The 24,947-nt window shown below is 35.1% G+C and overlaps 1 protein-coding gene across 1 annotated transcript in view; it reads left to right on the forward strand.

The window, feature by feature from the left end:
- The window catches only part of LOC109053414 (disks large-associated protein 4-like), a 138,675-nt gene extending 114,523 nt beyond the window's left edge, over positions 1–24,152 (forward strand). The window contains 11 exon segments of the mRNA XM_042757570.1: positions 837–1,063; positions 2,801–2,899; positions 4,285–4,432; positions 6,278–6,515; positions 15,627–16,015; positions 16,099–16,190; positions 17,964–18,294; positions 18,296–18,473; positions 19,898–19,989; positions 21,230–21,385; positions 22,595–24,152. Of these exon segments, the coding sequence (XP_042613504.1) occupies positions 837–1,063; positions 2,801–2,899; positions 4,285–4,432; positions 6,278–6,515; positions 15,627–16,015; positions 16,099–16,190; positions 17,964–18,294; positions 18,296–18,473; positions 19,898–19,989; positions 21,230–21,385; positions 22,595–22,813 (2,169 nt within the window). The 3' untranslated portion in view covers positions 22,814–24,152.
- The last annotated feature ends 795 nt before the right edge of the window (positions 24,153–24,947 follow it).

Below are 24,947 nucleotides of genomic sequence, written 5' to 3' on the forward strand. Positions count from 1 at the left end.
TCACTTATAAACGCACTCACAGTACAGACACACACTCGCACACACGGATACACATGCACAGAAACGTGTTTGCGCTACTGTGACGATTATACCAGTAAAATTATTTAGCAACTTAAAAGCTACAGAATATTTCTCACAAGGTTGTATCATTGCAGAGTGCAGGTTGAGTAAAAAATAAAAAATAAAGAACTCCTAATTTGTTGCAATTTGTAATTCTGTAGCATTATGTTTGTGTGTGTGTGTGTGTTTTTGTTTTTTATGTATTTTTTAGATTTATTACAAATTTATGGTATATTTTGGAGTTTTGGAGTGTTTTTGTGTTTTTTAGAGATTAAAATCTCATGTTGTTGCAAGAACTATAATATGCGTTATCTAACATAAAATTAACGTTTAAACACATCAAATGTCTGTCTGTTTTATTTGCTTTATGTGATGTTTATTAGGGGCTAAATCTGAAGCGAGAACACAAAAATAGATCAACAAGATGACCATCAAGTACTGCAGTTTAGATAACTGGCTTTTCAGAAAACACAGAAGAACATGTATTTTCTTTTTTGTTTTCTATTTTTGTTTTGTTATAAATTTCTGATATATGATATATGATATGTTAATTTGATATTTATGATAAGTAAGATGAAATATGTTGTTTTTTGTTTTATTGTTTTTTCTATTTGAATTAAGTTTATATTTCTGACCCCACTGGAAGATATTTTTTCTTGTTTTAAGCATGAGCTCAATTATTTTTGATAGAGTTTTCAGAAGTCATGTCTTGTCATGTCATTGAATGTTTGTCCTAGACTTTCTTTCACACCAAGTGTCCTCTGTTGTTTGTTCAGATGCCGTCCACCGGCGACTGGACGGGGACTCTGGGCCGAAGCGGGCCCATGGGCGAGATCCCCTGTAGACGGATGCGTAGCGGCAGTTACGTCAAAGCCATGGCCGACCTTGAGGATAGCGACGACTCTGACGGGAGTCCCAAACCCTCGCCGAAAAGCACTGCACGAAGGCAGAGCTACTTACGCGCAACACAGCAATCACTAAGTGACCAGTTCCCCTCAAGAAAGTAAGTCAACACAGTATGTGATCAATACATGCACATGTTATGATTCTGTTCATTATTAAAGCAAAACTCACATATGCACAACCTCAGTGACCCATTTTTGTGCAGAAGGCTGGAGATATATTAGGGTACAAACACAGAAACACTCACTGGTGGTCTCTCAGGACGCCAGAAACCCAATTTGAGGTGTGAGGTTCGTTATTTCATGCCTTCTGGATCAGGATGAGTTTATCGGTGTTGATTTCTCTCTCATAAATGCATCAGACTCCAGCTGTGCTTGTTCATTAAGCACAGCTAGTCTCTCTCCTCCTGCATATACTGAGCCTCGCACAACCTTTCTGCGGCTCACATGTAAAGAAAACATCTTTTTGTCTTGAGCAGTAAAGTTGCTAGTTTATGGACATGAAATCTCTATTGGCACTGTCAACCAACTGTGATTTCTATGTTTTCTCCACTGGTATCTGGTATAGATCAGATCGTGTTGTATATGAAATAATTGTAAAAACACGAGTTAAGTGTTTTTTTTTTTTTTTTTATCAAGTCTGACAGTATCAAGAAGTCTCATTCAAAGTCTCATTCAAACGATAACAGTGTTTAGTATAAATTGTGAAGTATTTGCTATATTTGTTGTGCTGCATTTCATTTATGCTGATTTAAATAAAAAAAATATTTTGTCTACTCTGGACAGGATGAATCTCATTACTTTATTAGAGTGCTGAGTTATTTTAGTAAAACTAAATGTTTTGCTAAATATATACTACTACTGCAGTATTTATTTATACTTCGAATGAGCTTTTATTTTTATATTCTCAGTTTTCATTTTATTTATAGTGTAGGATTTAATTATTTTGTTATGTGCTTTGTTTTAATTTTATTATTTTTAATATTTCTATTTATTTTTTATTTTTGTTTGAGTTATTTTAGTACTTTAACTCAAACTTATTTACAGGTCAATATTTCTTTTTCAGGTTTTTAAGTAAAAGTTTTTCATTTCATATTTAATTTTTATTTTAGCTTTATTTTAAGTTTTTGTTAAAAATCATAAAGAAATAATATAATTAATAATGGGAATAATTTTTTGTGAAATTATTTTTATATTATACTTTCAGTTTTGTGTTCATATTTTGGTGAGATTGTCCCCTCTTACCTTCCTCTCCTAACCCTGATTGTTTAGACTATGTTTGCAATGGTATACTAGCTTTATTGCTTACCAAATACATTGCAGTTTACACTGTATTCTGATTATTATTTTTTTTAATAATAGCAACTGAAATATATATTTTTAAACATTATTAAACTTTAAAAAGTAAATGAAACATAATATGGATCATGTTTAAAACAGTAATAAGCTATATTGTTGTCACATGACCTAGATCACGATGCATGTGTAAAATGTAAAAATATCTTTGCCAGTTCAATCAAATAACGATTCAAAAAATAGATTTTAAAAATTACCGCTGCTTTATTAATTGCATTGCATTGTGAGCAAATATAGTACATTATTCAGGTATTATATGCATACATAATATTAGCATATTGTGCACAGTACTGTAGTGCTGGAATAGTAAAAGCAGTATGTTAGTATGCTGTTCTGAACATAGTGTTTGTCTTTAGAGTTTCCCTTATTTAATGACTCAAACTTGTTGGTTTGAAGCCCCGCCTCTTCTGTTTTAAGCCCCACCCTCTTTCTGCACTGTAAGCTCCTCCCCGTCTCACCCTGTAACCCTGCCTTCTCTCCAGCCGTCTGCTGGACTACTCGATGCTGCAGGGGGATCTGGAGGCTCTCTGGTCCCCCCTCCACAGCATCAGCACCCTGCAGCAGATCGGACGCTCTGTCAGGTCAGTGCAGTGAGGAGAAATCTGTCCGGCTGACCGCAGCTCCTCACTGACCGCACAAAGGAGTAGTTGCATCAGTGCTGCTTTCCTGAACTCCTCTCAGATTAGGAGTGGACTGATTGAAAATTGGTTTACTATTGTTCAATATTAATTCTTGAATCAGTTCTCCTACTCTGAGAGGTTTGTCTGAGGTGGTTTTCTCCATACAGCACATTTGTGGACAGATCCGATGTTTGGGTTTTGGTTGCATTGCACCATTTCAGACATGTGGATTGCGATTTGGTGAGAGAGAAAGCCTCCTCGGTGCTTCTAATGCTCACCCTGACTGCCGTAAGAGCTCTGATTGGACGCTGAATGTTAACTAGAATGGAGTACTTTGCTGATTGGTCATTAGCTGTGCTTGCTTCAGTCTGATTGGATCATCAAACTATTTGAGGAAACTGTGGTTTTTATTTTAGAGCAGCTATTTTCAGATCTCCTTTGTTCACCAGGCTTATGACACAAATCAACTATGATGGATGGATGATAAAAAGATGGATGGGTTTATTTAAAAAAAAAAAAATTATTTCACATATAAACTGTGATGATGGTAGATTTTATATTTTGTAATTTGTTCTTATGTTTCTTCAGTAGTTTTGTTACAGCTTCTCCATTTCCATGTGCATTTTGTATAGTAGACCAGGGGTTTTCAATCTTTAAGATGCCACGGACCCTCAAATTTAATCATCCTCGTTTCGAGGGACCGCCAAAAAGGCATATAGTTTCTTATATAAAGACCCAATTTATACTGTGAAAAATTCATATCATGATCATTTTTTCTACTCATTATAGTACTATACAGTTAGATGTGTTATTTATTTATTACTTTCATTTATTTATTTTAATGTAATTTCTGTTTATTTCATTAAATCAAATCTTATTTGTATTTGTTTATTTAAATCTGATTTAATTTCATGTGTTCATTTCCATCTATATTTAAAACCATTTTAATATTATCTATTATTTATATGTATTTTATATGTACACTGTTTCGCTTTTATTGGTTTATTTTATTTTTTTGTTTTATTTTTTTTTTTATTTTTTTTTATTTTTTTTTAATTTTTTTATTTATTTAAATAATTTATTGTATATTTATTTTCACCTTTTTTTATCTAGCAATTATTTTTTTTTTTTTTTATTTTATTTTATTTTATTTTTTTTTTTTTTTTTTTTCTTTTTTTTTTTTTTCTAAATATTTCCACTGGCACCCCCAGCACTCCCTTGTGGCCCCTGGGGGTCCCCGGCCCCAGTTTGAAAACCCCTGTAATAGACAGTAAAGCGCTTGAGCTGCTCGTGGCCTTTCTCTCACCTCCTGCCTCTTCTCTTCTCTCTGTGACCCCTGTCCTCAGCTGTCTTCCTTCTTTGCGAGAGTTCTCTGGCAATCGCAGTCTGGATAACCTGGACTGCATCGGAGGCAGCCCTCCGTTCCCAAACTGGGATGATGACGACTTCAGTCAGGGCTGCAGCACGCTGGGACGCGGCAGCTGCATCAGTCAGGTCAGACGCCCTCATGACCTTTGAGTTCATTATAGGGCACGCCCATCAGATAAGAATGAAGAAGATGTGTAATTTGCACTGAATATAATGACAGTCTTTCTTTTAAATAACTTAAGAAATGGGCTGATTTATCAGTGACCTTTGAGATTATACAAATGGTCCATCACAGCTCCATCAGCTCAAAGACTAATTATTAATTAAACTGACACACATGCTTTGGGCTCATGAGGTTTTCAAACGCATGCACACACATAACCAAATACAATAGCTGCACTACTAGAATGTTTAATCTTTCTACTTCTTGATGTCACCTGTCAGTTTTGACTGTGCATTTCTACTAACTTCTTAGTAGACTTTATTGGCTGTGTTCAGAATAGTGTACTACCTCACTACTCTTCATGCAGTATGCATGCTGTACACAGTTTGCACATTTTCTGGATAATTGCATTTATGCAGTTTTTTCATGATTATTACATATTTATTTGTATTTGGATAGTATGGATGCAGTACTTGAATGCCCTACTACATTTTCCAAACTTCTGTAAAATCAGAGCAACTGTAAAACTCTCTCTTTTAAAAATCTATTTTTTGACTCACTTTTGACTCATGGCCAAATGTTTTTGAAAGCAGACTTTTATGCTCAGCGAGGTTGCATGAAGCATTTTGTTTAGTTTAGTCACATGATCCTTCAGCATATTAGAATGATTTCTGAAGGATCATGTGACATTGAAGACTGGAATAATGATGCTGAAAATTCAGCTTTGATCTCAGAAATAAATTACATTTTAACATGTATTCACATAGAAAACAACTCCGTCCCACCTGTGGGACGCTTGGCGCTCTTTTTTGTTGTTGTCCTTTTTCTCTATAAAATCTTTTAGTAATCATCATAAATTATATATCATTTGAAAGCTTAGAAGCCCAAGATTCATCCTGTCTTTTACCATTTTATCGGACATTGCGTCCATGGAATGGTACTTTAAAATCTTATGGCGTCTCCCTCCTCCCCTTAGTGGGCAGTGTCAAGTGTCATATTACAAAATGCATTACGGTCTTTTAGAATCAAAAAGATAATCTTGGCAACAAACATATCACTGAAAAGGTCTAAGTCTCAGGATTCCATATTTGGTGGTTAGTTTTCTGAAGTAAAAATTGACCGAGAAATCTAGGGAAAATTTCATTAAACCAAATTCAAAGGAAGTTTTGATGGCTCCCAGTGGCTGTTTGTGGTATCATATAAATCTCACAGGCAAACCTAATTGTTTTTTCTATGCTCAACTTCAAATTTGGAAAACATAACTTATTTAGACACAAGGCTAAATTTTTACCAATTTTAAGAGTAAAACCTGTTATGTAGTATTTATAATACAATATAAAATATACTATAATTAATTAGCGCATTTTATTTGTAATTTAAACTTCTATTTCTTTAAAACAATGCAAAAAAAAAATTCAGGTTTTGCCACAAATCTGCCTAATTTTCTTCTTTGACCAACCTTAGGTCTATATTCCAAAGTGTTCATAAAATACAACAATTTAAGTTTGGATAGTGCACTTTAATGCCTATTTTAAGAAATGGGGGTGACAGTTAAGGGGTTAAATTGTAATAATATTTCACAATAATTCAGATTTTACTGTATTTTTTATCAAATAAATCCAGCCTTGCTGAGCATAAAAGTCATTTTTTTTTAAATCTTAATTCTTCCAAACTTTTGGCAGCCTGTGTGTACAGTATATAATGCATACTGTGGAGTATTCAGTAATGTCATTCTGAACGTAGCCATGAACCCGTCACAGCTCTTTTTCAGTCATGCCAGCCCCCATCACCTGCCACTGTCCCAGCAGGTGCGAGACATGGAGTTGAGCCAGCATTATAGAGATGAGCTGGAGGACATGCATCCTCGCTCACGATGCAGCGATCCTCCTGACATGCCCATGCCCACATGCTTCCGCTCCCGTAGCCATAGTTACCTTCGTGCCATTCAGGCAGGCTGTTCCCAAGACGACGACTCGGCGTCAATGGATTCTGATTCACCGCCGCCCACGACCACAACGACTGTACGCACCTACAGCAACAGCACCGGTGAGTACAGACGTCACGTGACCAGCAGATACAGTCTGACCAGTGCTCAGAGAATAAAACATCTCTGGTGTGTTTCTCTTACAAATAGAGGAACACATTTCAAAAACAAAAAGATTTTCAAGAATTTATGTTATTGCTGACTGGAGTCCTGTCACAAAAAGTTAAGTCGTGCTGTTGATCTAACAATACAAAATAAGCTGAAGTTTGATATATGCATTGATGTATGATTTATGCATTTTTCTTTTTATTATAAACATGCCCAGTATTTATTTTTAATAATAAATAGATATAGCAAACTAAATAATTTCTAATATATGTTGTATTTTGTTTTGATTTTTATTTTTTTTTTGTTTATGCTATAAATGTAGTGTGTAGTGTACTGTAAATGTTTACATTTCCATTGCTGTGGAAAGACTAAACACACACCTTTTGTGACAACTTGCCCCGACAGCGGCTCATGGTTGTCCCACTATAGTAAAGTTGTCACAATGAAACCTGCCATTTTTTATAGGTATTTTAGGCAAATGAATCATTAAAAAACAAATATGAAAAATAAAACCATGTGACAACTAGCCCTGGTCTCTCCATGTCATGGACTTTTGCAGTGTGGTGACAGAATCCCCCTCTAGGTTTGATTCAAATTAATAAATGTAAATTAATGAATAGAGTTGTTGATATAGAAAAAAAAATGTTGCATAAAAAAATGTGTGCTTTATACAGTATTCTTTGCAAAATTTAGCAAAAAAAATTCTATTTTATTTTGTTGATTTATTTTAATTAATGAATAGAGTTGTTGATATACAGGGGGGGTTTATTTTAAGGGTTTTTTATTTTATTTTATTTTATTATTTTTTTAAAGAAGCACCCCTTGGACATAAATAATTTATTGTGTTTTTGTTTTTTTTGTTCAATTTGCTTTTTACAATTTGCTGTTTTTTAGCACAAATATATATTAAAATTTTATTTTATTTTATTTTATTTTATTTTTTTATTTTATTTTATTTTATTTTATTTTATTTTATTTTATTTTGACAGAACAGTAGTATTTTTCTTTGCAAACATCTGAAGCAGAGAGCGATCGAGAGAGACCCGCCCCCTCTCCATTTCATTCACTATCCTCAGAAGGGGGCGGGCCTTATATTTGCGTCACACATTAAAGTGGGGCGGATCTATCGGTCTGTTATCCAATCGTTTGCACGCAAAACAAAGACTGACAGCTCACTTGTCCAATAATGATGTCCGACGCGTTGTTTCCTTCAACAATACCCCGCTGCATGTCGCGAAGGCGTTTCCACACGGCTCTTTCTTTCCGCGACGTGGACGCTCTTGTGGTGGTGATGGTGATGATGGTGTTGCGTTAATATGAATCTCAGCGTATGAGCGAAACAGCGACGAGTTGAGCATCATTTCCAGCGCGAGAGCAGGTGAGAATCAGATCCTTATGTTCATGTGATGCGGACCGACATAAACGCACGCGCGTCATTTACACACTCATGCATGCTTTAGAACAGTGTTCTTAAATATTTTAAAATATATTTCATAGTCCAGCGAGTGTATTGACTTATAATAATAATAAGTGTTATAATTAATTAAATGAATCTTAATATGCAATTTGTGATGGTTTATAAATATTTATTTCTGAGTTATTATACAGGCTGGTTATTATAGGTGTTTTTTTATTATTTATATAATTTATATATGACACACACACACACACCCTATAAATGCAGCTCAATGATCCCCAAACAGTTGTCATGTCAGTTTCAAGAGGAAGAAGAATCATCTTTAATGGGACTTGAGCTTCAGTAGAGCAGATGAACTTGACCTCCCTTCAGACAGGACAGGAGCACTCACTGTGTTCCTGATTACAGCACGAGGAGGTTTACATTACACACGTGGCTCTGGTTAAAGGTGTCACTTTGCATTTAATTGCTGTGCCTTGCTCGGAAATGGTTTCATTCGTCTGATATTATTAGGCTTTAGAGAAAACTCTAGTTTGTGTAGCCTATCATAGATACAGTCTGATGGAGGGGCTTATGTTATTTTATGCACGCTTATATTTCTTCCAGATGTTTTCTGTGAAGAGTTAAGAGCCTCATTCTTGTAAGCGCTCCCTTGATGTCTGGCTGCTGTATAAGTCTTTTGTGAAGTGCTTCCGGAAACGCTGTGTTAAGCGACAAAAGGCATTCAGAGTGAGTTCTGTCAGTGCAGTGGGTTTGATAAATAGCCGGCCAACTCCCAGACGTTTGTACTGAAACAATGAAACAATGCACCTGGTTTTTCACAATGACCGACCTGCATCTTTCATGCCACGGAGCTTGACATGTTATGCCACTGATTCAGGTCCATGTTGTGAAATACAAAATCTTCCATTCGTGAAAAATCAGTAGAAAAGGATGAGATTCCCATGAGCCTTTTTACATTCAGCTTCCAAGACTTTTTCCTGCACTTCCGGGTCCGTTTTTCTTGAATTATTTAACGCTTGCTCTCTAAGCTCTTCTGCTGGAGAGCCTGACGCAGCATCAACGTCACATCTGCCTTATGGTTTCTGTAGCTGTTAATCAACATGAAATCAAAACCGACTTTATTGTTGACTTTAAGCACACAAAGGCACGTTCTCTGCTGCTTGATCTGATTGTTTACGACTTGAAAACGGTGGAAAATATGAGAAGGATGGTACAAAGATATGGTCTCCTCTCATGGCAGTCCAGAGGCTTTGTTTACACGGCTGCTGTTGCTACAGTTCTTCTCTTTGGGGTTTCACTGCACTTAAACATCAGCGGCGTTTAGAAAATCACTGGGAGGAAAATAAGCTAAATTTAAGGAGCAGTTCACCAGTTTCTGTCATTGCTTTCTCATCCTCACAACCTTCTAAATGCATAAACGCTGCGATTTTCTGTGCCTTATGAAATGGGGAAGAATCTTTACCCAGCTTTTGTACAAAATAGACAAAAAAACACTGTAAAAGAACCTTAAAACTTAGTTTTTTGGTGAAGTAATGCTTCAAACCTGTATGAGTTTCTTTGCTCTGCTAAACACAAAAGAAGACATCTTGAAGAATGTTAGTAGCCAAGCAGTTGCATTGACTTCCAAAGTATGGGAAAAAATATAAAAGTTATAATGGAAGTCACACTGTTTATCCTCATTCATTCTTCAAAATATCTTCCTTTTTCTGTCGAACACAAAAGAAATTCATACAGGTTTGGATCTTGTACTCTCCGTGTTTCATAGTCAGCTAGGTTATAAAGCAGTTTCTGAGGTGAGGAACACAATCAGGTAATAGGTGTGAGCAGAAGAAAGGCCTGTAATTATTAGCTATGCAACCTTCATCACACCCAGAATTAGTGAACTAACTAACTAACACACCCGTGTCCTAGAATGCAAAATGTCGCAGCTCATAATCTTTAATGAAATCTAATCAAAAGGTGCCAGATTCATGATTCTTCCTCGCTACAAAGTTTCCACACGTTCACTTGTAAAGCTTTATCTGCTCAAGACTTGAAGACTAGATCAATGTAGATGTCTTTCTTGTTGTGGTTGAGAGAGATTTTGATTTTGTAGTTTGTTTCCTCGTATTATCAGGATGTTTGCTCATCATATATATATATGAGGGTAGTAGAGACAAACAGTGTTACTCATTCCGGCCGAATGATGTTGTGCATCAGCTTTATGATGCATTTAATCTACAACATATCAGCTTCTCATGACTGTATTGCTTGGTGAACAAGTATACATTTTTAAATGACTAATCATAATAGCCCAAAATGCCACTGTACTGTACTGTATTGCACATCAAATATATTGGCTGTTATTGTGTCATGCAACATTTTCACGTTCATTGGCAAATTTGCCACGTCACATCATTTTTTAGTTATTTTTTATCATGCATTGTGTCAAATAACGTCTTAACCGTGCTAAATAATCTAATGGTTTTTGTTGGTCATGGGAAAGTTCCCATAGTTTGTACATTTCCCAAACTAGAGGCCAAATCCACATAATGACCCAATCCTTACAGATTCCAGCGGCATTGCTCACGCCGTTGCTCTGATTTAGGGCTCATATTCTAGCAACGGTTCATTCCACTTGAGTAAGCAACTAACACAATGAGCTTGATTGTCATTTGTGCATTTTTACATCACTAAGTCTATGTTAAGCTGCTTATTTGTGTTTTTGTTTTCTGTATTAGTAGTCAGGATTTTCACTAAAGCATCCAGCAAAACATAATGAGCTCAATCGGAACAGATGTCATCATGCATTACAGTTATAATGTTTGATCTAGTTTCGTTGTGCAGTATATATTAATTAACATCTATTAAGAATTGGACATTGTGATTGCATTGAACAAACCAAACCTTTGTGGCTTTAGAAGTTATTAATGCAGCGGTTGCTCATTCCCACAATGCATCTGCCATATCAGAAAGGTCAAGATCCATAAGAGTGCAGTACATTATACCAGAAAAGGGTTGTTCAGCTTGTAACAACAGCAGAACCCTTTTTGGTTCATTTTCATTTTGTAAATGCTATGTGCGACCTTAATGGTGTTATAAATAACCTTTTCAATAATGGCTTATTTTTATATCTTAATATTATTTGCATATTTTATTTATTAATATTGTTTTTACCCTTCTATCTGCCTGGTATTACAGTATCTTGCAGTGTCTCTCATGGTTTTACATTAAAACAACAACAGCATTTTCTGTCAGTTAGGTATTTTTATTTTTTAATGACATATTTTTAATGAAATTGTAACAAAAATAACTGATCTATACAGTTTTTATCAGAATACATAATAAATGAGCTCCAGAAAATAATAAAGAACCATAAACTCTAACACAAAGAAGCATTTTCAGTATAAAAGGGCTCTTCAGGATGCTATGCGTCTAAATAGAAACATTACGTAAAGAACCTTCTTTTTATTTATTTTTGTATTTTAAGTCAATCAGATCTGGCTTGTCTTAAATGTCACACATTTCTGCACATTGCAAGTGAATGCAAAATCAAATGAGAATTCATGAAACGCTCTAGTAGTTTAGTATAGTGAATTCTTTTTATTTGTTTTCAAACTGACCGTCCAAACACAGGCCCTGTCTAGAGCTGGAATGTGACGCACGGGAATGTGTGTCACAGACGTGACCAGGATGTTTGGGTGATGATGTCACAGTGGTGTTTTGTCTTCTGGCGCTATGCAACAGTAAGCGGCACCTTCTGAATCACATACTAATACTGGCGCTTTCAGATTCACACTCTGCCTTCACTCTGACAGGATTTATGTAATTTCAAGATGACTAATATGAGCTGGTCACATCCTCCGACTCGTTTCTATGGCAGTGTTCATCATAACACTAAAATGAGTCATCGTTGATGACAGCAGAATTTATGCTCTCGCAAAATACTGAATACATGCATCGGCTGTTACAGTAATGTAGAGGTTGCTACGGAATACACACAAAGAATCTCTAAATAAATGGTCATGTTTTCATTTAAAAACCAAGAGTGGAAAAACAAAATAACAAAATATGAGATCGATTCATGAGATTCTCCCAGTTAGGTAGAAAGCTCTACACATATTTCCAGTAGACAGACATTTATTAATTTATTCATTCATTCATTTTTTTTATTTGCATATATTATCATGATAATTATGCACATTTCCTCCCCAAAATTCTTCAGTAATACGCTCAGATGTTTTACTTTTAAATTGTTTTGCAATTGTCATGATTCTCAATGTTCGTTGTTATTAAATTCTCATAAATGTAATGTAGTATAGTTTCAAAATGTTGTTTATTTATTGTGATTTTACAGTTGAAACGTGTGTTTTCCTAAAGGCGTCGTAAGCCTAAATAGATCTTGGAGACATTTGGTGCCAAATGGAGGGAGATTTAGTTGCTTTTACATGTTGTCAATAGTTAAGTGAGAGAAATCAAGTTTTTTTCAAACTCTAGTTTTTTACTCTTTTGTTTTATTTATTTATTTTCATTTCTATAAAATTGTTTTATTTTAACTATTTGACGAAGATTTATTTCTAGTCAGAAGCTTTGACATGACGCAGCATAAGAGGAGTTAGTATAACGGCTAACGGGATCAATCTGCAATCACAGAGAGCTTTCCATCCAAAGTTTAAAGTGATTTCTACTTAAGGTACTTAAGGAAAGTAGGGCTTTGCTTCTAGAATAAGGTTTTGTTTTGAGTTTAGTTTAGAGAAATGGTAATGGTTATTTTGTTCTTTGGTTTGTTATTAATTTTCTCTTGTGTCTGAGGAAATGTCTCGTTTCATTCACAATGCATTTCATTCACGCAAAGCGAGACTGTGCTCTTCAGAAGCCTAATGAATGATTAATGCAGAAGCTAAGAGGGGCTTTCCACAGGCGATCTGGGATGCTGACAGACTTTACAGCAGCTGCTCCAAACAGAGACGCTAAAATACAGCAGCTGCATCTAATGCACATTTCATAATGGCCCTCGTACTGTTGAATTCCAGCGATTTCAACCTTTCTGAACTGCTCTTCCAGACGATCTGTGAACACTGGAGTGAGCGGAGGATTATTGCGATCATATGACCACACCTGAATGATAAAGTCATCATTAGTCACTGGATCGCTCACACACACACACACACACACACACACACACCACACCAGTGTTGACTCAGCTGATGTCACAGACGTTCCGCTCGTTGTGTAATTTGAGTATTCATGTTGTGAAAAGAGGTTTAGTTTGCTTAAACCTTAGTTTGCTGAAAAGAAAAGTTAGCCTTCACAACAAAAATGTGTCAGTTGAGACAAACCTTGTTTAATTGGGATGTGTTTGTTGAGAGTGAGACGGGACATTTTTAAAACAATATCTACACTAATAATTGACATTTGGTTAAAATGATCCAATAACCCACTAGGCCTAAGTAACAAACAGAAGAGGAAAGTAGTTTTAGAGAGAGAGAGTTTTATTTTGATTAAAGTTTGATTAAATACTTGTCCTGATGAATCATTCACAGGAAAACCAAGTGTTTAATCTCTGAATGTATCCTCTTTAATGCATTAAATAAAAAAGCTGACCTCAGTCTTCCCCTTCATACGCTCAGATACTGATGCTGACGTATCACTTCAGGGAGAGTTTGAACATGAAAGCACGCATGCAGATCAGCTTTTGTCCATGTGTTTGCTGAATATCTTCTGAGAGTTTGTGCAGGGCTCATGAGCTGTTTAACGAGATGTGTTTGGAGTCTCAGTACGGCGCTTTAGGAAAGAAAAGTTTTTGTTTGGTGTTTAAGGAGATGTGTTTGGAGTCTCAGTACGGTGCTTTAATTTACACACACACACACACACACACACACAGGATTCCTGTGGGCTTGTGATGTTTGCCATCGTTTTGGAGAAATGCGTCTGCTAACTCATGTAAATACAGCCTAATCCAGTTTATTTCTCCCTCTGTCTTGATTGAAATCCAGTAACCCATTAAAAACTGCATATACAAACACTTCTGTGAACAAATAAATGAATGAGGTCAAATACTATTGTGCAGCGGCTCAAATGCTTGCAGATGTTTAGTGTGTTTGTGCATCTTTCTTTACAACAGTAGACACTCAGACTGATATTTTAATATGTAATGCAGTGACATTCAGACGTTTTAGTGTGGCTTTGTAGTCCAGCTGAGAGCTAGTACTGTTGTTAAAAGTATAGAATTATTATTATTATTATTATTGTTATTATTATTATTATTATTGTTGTTGTTGTTAGCGGAAAAAAAAGCAAGCAGCCTTTGATCAGGGTTAGGGTTAGGGCTTGGCCTTTGCAGATTTGTGTGTTTTAATATTTTTGTTTTAATATTTGTTTTAACAGCTTTAATATTCCGTTATATAAATATGGCCAATGCAATTTTTTTAAACTAACTAATATATTAATATATTATATATATATATATATATATATATATATATATATATATATATATATATATATATATATATATATATATATATATAAATTTACGTTGAATTTAATCATATTTGTAATCTTTTTACGTTACTATTAATAGTACTAATAAATAATTATTCAATCTTTTATGGCAGCAACTTTCTCATTTTGAAGCAATAAATGCATAGCATCGAAATTTGTTACCATTAAGATAGCACAAAATCAACATTATTTAAAAAAATAAATAACAATAATCGGTTATATATATTATCATTGTAGTTGTTTTAAGATATTCATCATTTATATTATGTATTAATTGTTGTAGTCTAACGATCATTTATTTATAATTGTGTCAAACAGGGCTTTGTATGAATACATGACTATTAATTTGAATTTTATGATTTTATCATGATTTGTATTTTAATTTTTAAGTAACTCTTAATAGTACTAGTGCAAAAACCTTTTACAGCAATTCATTTTGAAGCATCAAAACTGAAGATTAAAATTAATTTGTGATCATTTAAAAAAATTTAATGAATTATTAATTAAAATTATTGTAATATTTAGTTAATATTATTTAATTATTAAGCATTTAAAATATTATTTTAAAATAAATAATTAGGTCACACTTTATTTTAAGGTGTCCTTGTTACAGTGTAATTATACATTTAAGTACTGAGTAAATTAATTAACTACATGTACTTATTATATGGTTATGGTTAGGATTAGGGTTACTTGCATGTAATTATGCATAATTAATTGTTATTATAATAGTAAGTACATGTAACGTGTAACAAGGACACCTTAAAATAAAGTGTTACCAGTAATTATTATATATTATATATACTATTGTTGTTGTTGTTTTCAAGATATATTAAGAGGAATATATTCATCATGTATGTTATGGATTCATTACTGCAGTCTAATGATCATTTAGTTATTATTATTTTGTTAAACAGTGCTGTGCATATAAATTATGGGGAAAAAACTGTCTCCTGATATCAGTATCAGTAAGTGTGTGTGTGTGTGTGTGTGTGTGTGTGTGTGTGTGTGTGTGTGTGTGTGTGTGTGTGTACTTGCATACATACAGAAATACAACACATCAACCACCAAAGTGATTTCATATCTTGCATGCTGAGTTTGAGTGTCTAGTATTGTCTTGCCGTCAGTCTCATCATCACGCTAAAGTTTTATGTCCTTTCAGTCTCCACATGTATGACCTCCTGTAAGAGGGTGGCTCCGCCTCCTGTTCCCCCTCGAACCACCTCCAAACCCTTCATCTCCGTCACCGTGCAGAGCAGCACAGAGTCTGCGCAGGACTGCTACCCCGACCACAACGACCGCAAGAGCGAGGTCAACAGCCAATCAGGACGCAGCAACTCCTCCGACAGCCTCGACAGCCTGGCCAAAGGGTCACGACCCCAGCTTCCTGTAGCCCCGCCCCGTGAACCCCAGATCCCGGCGGCCGTGGTCATCTCTCCCAACCCGCTCCGAGAGTCCCATCATGAGCAGCTGAAGGGGGACGCGTGCGCGGCGGACGAACGCCCTGTAGACCCCGTCCCGAGACGGAAACTCTCCTCCATTGGGATTCAAGTGAGTTTAGTCTGTCACACACCTGAATTCGAGAGGATTTGAATCATTGATATTAATAAATGGTATTTCACCGCTGTTTGTAGGTCGACTGTCTTCAGGAAATCCAGGCTAAAGTAGAGACGCCACCGCTAGCCAGATTCCAGTCGATCGGGGTTCAAGTGGAGGACGGCTGGACGTGAGTTTGTCTCCTGTTTCTCGAGAGTCTTTTTCAGCAGCCTTGGATTGGTTCTTCTTGAATAGAGAGAGTACTGAGCCTTGAACTAAACCAACTAGCTCTGTTTCTGAAAATCAGAGCAAAAAAACTGTAATGTTTTTGAAAGAAGTCTCTTCTGCTCATCAAGCCTGCATTTATTTGATCAAAAATACAGAAAAAAACAGTAATATTGTGAAATATTATTACAACTTAAAATAATAGTTTTCTATTTGAATATACTTTAAAAAAAATAATTTATTCCTGTGATGCAAAGCTGAATTTCCAGCATCATTACTCCAGCCTTCAGTGTCACATGTAACATCCAGTCTATCACATGATCATTTAGAAATCATTCTAATATTCTGATTTATTATGAGTGTTGGAAACAGTTCTGCTGTCTAATATATTTGATGAACAAAAGGTTAAAAAGAAACTGCATTTATTCAAAATAAAAATAAAAATTCTAATAATATATATTCTAATAATAATTTTCTTTACTATCACTTTTTATCAATTTAACACATCCTTGCTGAATAAAAGTATTGATTTTTATTAAAAAAAGAAAGAGAAAAAAAATTTACTGACCCAAATTACTGACCAGTAGTGTATATTGTTATTACAAAATATTTATATTTTAAAAAACATAGCTTTTTTTTTTTTTTTTTTTTTTACTTTTTATTCATCAAAGTATCCTAAAAAAAAGTATCACATGTTCTGAAAAAATATTATTTTTTTTTTTTTTTTTTTTACTTTTTATTCATCAAAGTATCCTAAAAAAAAGTTCTAAAGGATCATGTGATAATGATCCTAAAAAATTCAGCTTTGCATCACAGAAATAAATGATAATTAAAGTATAATAAATTTAAAAAACAATTATTTTAAATTGTAATAATATATCACAATATTACATTTTTTCTGTATTTTTGATCAAATAAATGCAGGCTTGATGAGCAGAAGAGACTTCTTTCAAAAACATTAAAAATAGTAATGTTTCCAAACTTTTGACCTGTACTGTATATATCACAAAAAAAAATCTTTTTTTTACCAAGGAAGCATTAAATTGACCAGACGTGACAGTAAAGACATTTATAATTAAATTATAATATAATTATGCAAAAGTTTTCTATTTCAAATAAATGCCACTCTTTTGAGCTTTTGAAAACATGCATCTCAGTTTCCACAAACATATTAAACGGTTTTGAACATTGATAATAGCAGCTTTGCCAACACAGAAATAAATTACATTTTAAAATATATTCAAATAAAAATTTTAATTGTAATAATTGTAATAATATTTCACAGTATTACTGACTTTACTGTATTTTAATTATATAAATGCAGTCTTGCTGAACCGAAGATGCTTTTTTCAAAAACATTTTTTAAAAATCTGACCGACTCCGTACTTTTAAACAATTAAACGATTTTGAACAATATTAAAATAACATTTTTATAATTGCATTTCAAATGATTTTATCATTGTTAAATTTCACTAAATTATCGAAAACATTAATTGAATAATCTTTTATATTTGTTTGTCAAGTTTACCTTTAATTAATTTTGAAGTGGCATTCTTAGTGTAGACCGAAAACATTAGAGATCTTCTCAACCTCTTTTAAAACAATGCTCTATCCTGCTGGATTAAACACTAATGCATAACTGATATGATTGAGACCTCATTTGACTAATAACTCTGTGTGTGTGTGTGTGTGTGTGTGTGTGTGTGTGTGTGTGTGTGTGTGTGTGTGTGTGTGTTAGTTTCAGCCGCTCCAGTAGTATGGCCTCTCGGCAAGAGACGGACTCAGACACACAAGATCTCTCGCTCACATCGCTGACGTTCCCGTCCAACTCCAAACACACCGAGAAGAAAGTCATGGTCAACAGCGCCAGCCAATCGGTGGACTCGCCTCCGCAGCTCTCCCTCGACAACGGTAACCATGACAACGATGTCGCTGTGACAACCAGCGGCCCCTCCCGACAGATCCTGACCAATCGCTCGACCACACAGAGCAGCTCCTCGTCCTTCTCCGAGAGTCTGGATCCGGCCCTCGACCCGTCCTCGCTGCCGCCGCCCGAGCCCTGGCTGGAGAGCGGGAACGGACGGGGAACGGGGGCCCCGCCCAGCCGCTGACGGGGTCCACAGGGGCCACGGCTGCCGGCGGGACGGTCACTGGTTCCTGAAGCTCCTGCAGGCCGAGACGGGCCGGATGGAGGGCTGGTGCAGTCAGATGGAGAAAGAGACCAGCGAGCACCAGCTCTCAGAGGAGGGTAAGACCACATTCTCAAACACCGCTGATTCTTCATGTGTTCAACAGATTTGTCTGTGATTGGCTGCAATGATCATCGCTTTCAACGGTGGTGTTATTAAATCTAAATCTATTAAAAATGGTTTTATGTTTCTGAAATAAAGTTCAAATAAAATAAAATATTAATATTTTATGAAAAAAACAAATATATATATATATATAAAACAAACTAAAATTAAAATGAAAACTAAATATTATAGTACATATACTATATTAATAGACTACATATTAGATGAAGGTCTTTAAAAAGTTTCTTTTTTTAAAAATAAATTAAATGAAATAAATTTAATTTGAGTTGATATGATTTATAATTTTTAAATTTATAAAGTTGAGTTGAAGTGTTTTTTAAAAATCAAAAAAAAATTACAAAAGCACATAAACATGAATAAAAAACCTAAAATTAAAAGGAGAATTGAATGTAATAATATACTAAAAATTTGATTAAAAACTAAAACTTGGAAGTGTTACTTAAACATAAGTTGAAGTTGAAGTACTATAATTTCTAAAATGTAAATAAAAATATAGAAATAAGAGCTAATTCAAAATATTAACAAATGTGGTTACACTTTATTTGAAGGGGTGTGTGTAAGACTGACATGATGCATTATGAATATGAAGGAGGTTTTATGCATGTTTATGACAACTGTCAGTAAGTGTCGTTCGCTCAGTTATGTCATTTTTAATCCAGAGATGACATCGTTTGACCCTAACCCCTAACAAAGACATCTCAAACAGTGTCATCTTTGCATTAAAAATGATATAACTGAGCGAATGACACTTAGTGACAGTTGTCATAAACATGCATAAAACCTCCTTGATATTCATGATGTGTCATGCCATGATTATGAAGGTGTCATGTCAGTCTCATGCACAGCCCTTGAAGTAAAGTGTAGCCACAAAGACTGTAATCGTATATACAGTAAAAAAGAGTGAAACTGCTGTGGTGTGTTGAGGTCGCTGCTGTAGCTGATTTAAGTGTTTTTGTGATTGCTGTTCATTAGTTAGACCTTTTAAAGTGGCACACAGGCTTGGATTTCTCTTAATGAATGTAACAAAGTGCCTCATTAATTAGGTTAATTACATGTGTTCTGAGCGGCTCGAGTGTTTCTCTGTTTGTCTGTTATGTACGCATGGTTTAGTTCATTAGTTTTCCTCAGGTCTTTCTGCCAGTGCTTACAGACCCCTGCTCTCTCTCTCTCTCTCTCTCTCTCTGTCTGTGTCTCTCTCTCTCTCTCTCTCTCTCTCTCTCTCTCCCTGTCTCCTCTCTCTGTCTCTCTCTCTCTCTCTCTCTCTCCTCTCTCTCTCTCTCTCTCTCTCTCTCTCTCTCTCTGTCTCTCTCTCTCTCTCTCTCTCTCTCTCTCTCTCTCTCTCTCTCTCTGTCTGTAGTTTTGGGGAAGGTCCGTAGCGCGGTGGGCTGCGCTCAGCTGCTCATGTCTCAGAAGTTCCAGCAGTTCAGAGGCCTGTGTGAACAGAACTTGGTAGGTCGATCCCAGCAGGTCAAGCTGAAGAAACATGGCACCCTTCATTCGACACAAATCCAACCGTGTGGGGGTTTTTTACGTAGTGAAATAGGGTTTCTACAGGTCTTAAAACACCTTATTTTGCACTTCCACAAATTAAGGTCTTAAATTGGAGCAGAAAGTATTCAATTCAAATCCCTGCATGAAATGTTGCAAATTAATATCTGTATCAGTATTTTTTTTACAAATATCTAAACACCTTAAATCTAGCATTTACTTGAGATGCAAAATTAAGTTATGAAGTCTTGTTTTGTTTTTTTGAGAAATTGAACAAAATAAAGTGAGTTTGTCCTCAAAATGAGAACAAATACCTGTATCTGTCCATGGGGTATAAAACTTTTCCTTTTGAATGAAGTTGATGTAAGTCTATTGGCAGATATTTGACATTTTTATCCTAAATTCACTTTTCTCCGAAAACAAGACTTCATATTTTGTCATTTTTACATCTAAATTGAATTTTTTGACATTTGCACTAGAAAACTCACACATACATACATTTATTTATTTATTTATTTATTAATTTTTTTAAGTAAAAAGCAAATAGAGATTGATTGGAAGTTGTACTTTTAAACTTTGAAGTGTTGTTAATACAACCATTGTGTTCTCTTTAGACATTCACATCTAGAGGCAATATTAACGTACTGTGTTCCCTTTAATTTATTCCTTACATTTTGTTTAATTGGTCTTATAAAGGTCTTTAAATTTAAATTTAAAGTCTTAATTTACCTCCATAAACCTGGCAGAATCCCTGATTCAGTGTGTACATATATACAATTTTAAATATATACAAAATATGAACAAATATTTTATTATTTAATTTTTATAAAAAGAAGTGTTTTTTTTTTTTATATATATATATATATATATATTTCTTCTTTTTTTTCTTTCTTTTATTGTAATTTTTGTGGTAATTTAAAAAAGAAAAAAATACCAACATTCTTCAAAATGTCTTTAATGATGCTCTTTGAAAGGTCTGGTTTTGTTTGTCAACTCAAGTATAGCATGTATTCTGCCTAAAGGTCAGCACTAGTAATCAATGTACAAGTATGTACTGTACATGTGGAAGAACTGACAATAAAGCAGACTTGACTAAAATGGCCAGAGCAGCAGCTTTACGAGCTACAGGGATGTGTCTCCCTCTTGTGGACAGCAGATGAAACACTTGTGTCAGAGGCTATTTATTTCTCTGTCTGTTCAGAATGTGAACGCGAACCCGAGACCCACGGCTCAAGATCTGGCCGGGTTTTGGGATCTTCTTCAGCTCTCAATCGAAGACATCAGCCTCAAGTTTGACGAGCTTTATCATCTCAAATCAAACGACTGGAAGCTGGAAGGAGACTCGCCGGAGAAGCAGGTACACACACAACTACTGAAACATCAGCAGGATTAGAAATAAATGCCTTTGATGCCATGCGGATGTTAAATTGTGATTTGCAAATGTAGATATTCACATTCAGAACAGTGTTATTTTAATATTATTTATATACTTTTATAGAATTTTGAATTAGCTTTTATTTTTATCTTTTCAGTTTTTATTTTAGTTTTTGTAATTTTTATGTAATTTTTATTTATTGAATTTATTATATGTATTTCTGTTTAGCTTTAATGTACACTACCAGTCAAACGTTTGGAATAAGATGTTTTTAAGATTTCTCTTCTGCTCACCAAGGCTGCATTTATTTGACTAAAAAGACAGTAAAAACAGCAATATTGTGAAATAATATTACAATTTAAAAGAACAGTTTTCTATTGTAATATCTGTTAAAATGTAATTTATTCCTGTGATCAAAGCTGAATTTTCAGTGTCACATGATCCTTCAGAAATCATTCTAATATGATGATGTGCTGCCTAATTATTGTAAGTTGTTTATTTTTTTTCAGTTAGTTGCCAAGTTTGTTGAAGTTTTGCATCTTATATTTATATCTGATTTTATTTAAGCTTTTTTTCAGTTACCAAAAATTATTGTAAATAGTTTCAGTGAGCAATAACAACGCTGACTCCAAAACATAAATGCATTAAGAGTACGGCTGCACAATTAATCAAATTTATAATCATGATTACAATTACGGATGCCACAATTACATAATCAGTCAAAAGCGCAATTAAAGAAAAAAAAAAATAATAATAGTACTTCTTACATTATTCTGCATACTAAAGATGTGGGTGTGTGTGTGTGTTTTCTTTCTACAGGTTATCTTTAGGGTTTTTCCCATTGTTTTAATTTAAGTTTTAGAATAACATTATTTTCATTTTTTTTTTTTTTTTTTTTTAAAGAAACCCAACCAAAGTATAGTTAACATTTCAGTCTTAATACTATAGAAAAGCAATACAAGTTTTTTAGGAAGAGTGTTTTCAGCTTGTTTATTTTCATATGCAAATATGGCATGCAGTTGCATCAAGCAATGGTATAAAGCTACTCAAAACATCAATTTGTGATAATCGTAATTAATAATCGCAATTACAGTTTCAAGGGAATAATTGTGATTTTTGTTATAATGGCACAGCCCTAATTACGAGTCTGTTTCTTATGATTTGTGATCTTTCCAGCCGCGTGACGTTCAGGAGAACCAGAAACAGGCTCCTCCGGTGCCCAAGAAGCCTGGGAAGAGTAAAGCGGCCCTGGGCCGAGAGAAGAGCAACGACACGGTGGACAAACAGAGACAGGAGGCTCGCAAGCGGCTCATGGCGGCCAAGAGAGCGCAGTCCGTCAAGCAGAACTCAACCACCGAGAGCACCGACAGCATCGAGATCTACGTCCCCGAGGCCCAGACGCGGCTCTGAGACGCACAGAGAACACGCTCAAGGGCTCCGGCGTCACACACACAATACAACAAGCTGCTTTTGTCTTCTGACGGCGATGTTTAATAAGCGCAGGTGACGGAAACGACGCAGTGCAAACAGAACACTTTTTTTTGGACTGCCAAGGAAAACCTCACAACGAATCTTAATAGTTGCAATTAATATTATTATTATTGATATGATAATTAAAATCGAACTGCTATTGATAATGATTATTGTCCTAACTTCTATCAGATTGTTTTAAATGTTCTAATATTTTGGATAAGAACTGTAACTCGTCTGTCGCCCACCGCTCGCTGGAATTCACGTCTTCCTGTTACACGCTTCTCTTTCTGTTCTTCCTTCAGTCAGTGATGCTCCTCGTCTCTTATTTACAGTCCGGATTGATGGAAGCGATAGAAACGCTTTTCTCCAGCCTGCTGCTGGTGGATAAACAGATGCGGTGTGTTTCAGGTCAGGCAGGTGGCGCTCTTCCATTTCCTGCGAATTTGTTTTGATGTTTACAAATCATGCGTTGTGGGATATCAAGCGTACCTCAGCCGTTTCTCCATCTCAGGTCCTGAAGTCTCACGGTTGTCAGGTTTTCAGTCCCAGTGGTCCTTGTTTTTTCTGCTTTGCTTTGAGAAACCTGATATTTCATCGAATGAAGTGCCTGTGGATCATTATTGTGGGCGATGTTATGACCCTTGTAGCAATATCAAAGATTATAATATCACGATTTAATCAGCGCTCCCTAAAACACGTAGTGTAGACGCTTTGTGGTCAGTCTGATAAAACCTAAGGAATGAGCTGAATGTGATTCTTCGCTCCATTTTATCATTCTGCTTCTCTTTCAGGTCTGTACTTGGCGCTCTTCATCATTTCTCCCATTCTTCTCCTGTTAGTTTAAATATAGTATCAAATAGGACTAGATAAAGCAGACTTCTCTGTAACTGTTGATCGGGGATGTTGTAAACTCACAAATTCAGTTTCACAAATACAGTCCATAAGAGAATTACAAACTTGATGTCCTGACTAAAATGTGACTCGATTTGGACTATTAATTTTTTTATTTTTTATCAAACAAGGTAATTAGGTAAAGGTAGTTGGTAAAGCTGCTAATTAAAAAAACTTACCTACATATTCTAATATTAATGCAATTTTGTTAATTTCATCCTTTGTGTAATCTGACTTCTGATTTGTCCAGTACAAACTTACTGTATGTTTCATAACTCTTTCCATGCGCCACCATTTAAAAAGTTTGGGGTTGGTAAGATTTTTTTTAGGGTTTTGAAATTCTCTGTTGCTCACTGAGGCCGCATTTATTTGATCAAAAATACAGTAACATTGTGAAATATTATTACAATTTAAAAAAGCTTTTTTCTATGTGAATATCTGTTAAAATGTAATTTATTTCTGTGATGCACAGCTGTATTTTCAGCATCATTACTCCAGTCTTCAGTGTCACATAATCTTCAGAAATCATTCTAATATACTGATTTGTTGCTCAAGAAACATTTATGATTATTAACAATGTTATAAACAGTTGTGCTGCACAATATTTTTTGTGGAAACTGTGATGCATTTTATTTTTCAGGATTCACATTTTTTTATGATGTTGAAAAGTTTATTATTTTTTTATTATTGTTGTATTTTGTTGTGTTGTTTATGTTTTTTTTTTGAATTTTGATCAAATGAGTGCATCCTTACTGAACAAAAGTTTTCATTTCTTTTTAAAAAAATTCTTACTGACCCCAAACGTTTTGACATTATAGATTATTTTTCATCACACACACTGTCATGAACTGATGAACTATTGCAGCTCTGCATTCAGTGACAGATGTCCCCCAGATCAGCCTGAACACCGGCTCCACTAACAGCTCAGTGATCTTTTGTGTGTCATCCGGCCGCTGATGGTGTGAATTGCCTCTCTACAGTTTTCAGCCTCTCCCAGTCGTTCGCTCCATTTGGTGTCGGCGAGTCGTTGACGCCTGCTGTGTGTCTGACTGTCCTCTCATATTCAGCCCTGCAAACGTCTGACAGCCACAGATAAACCAGAATAATGGATCAGGATCATGCAGGAGTATTTGAATACTCACATCCTGTGTTTAGTGAACTCGAGGCTCAGATCAGATGA

Source organism: Cyprinus carpio, chromosome A6 (genome assembly GCF_018340385.1).
Source record: "Cyprinus carpio isolate SPL01 chromosome A6, ASM1834038v1, whole genome shotgun sequence".
In the NCBI taxonomy this organism is placed as follows: domain Eukaryota; kingdom Metazoa; phylum Chordata; class Actinopteri; order Cypriniformes; family Cyprinidae; genus Cyprinus; species Cyprinus carpio.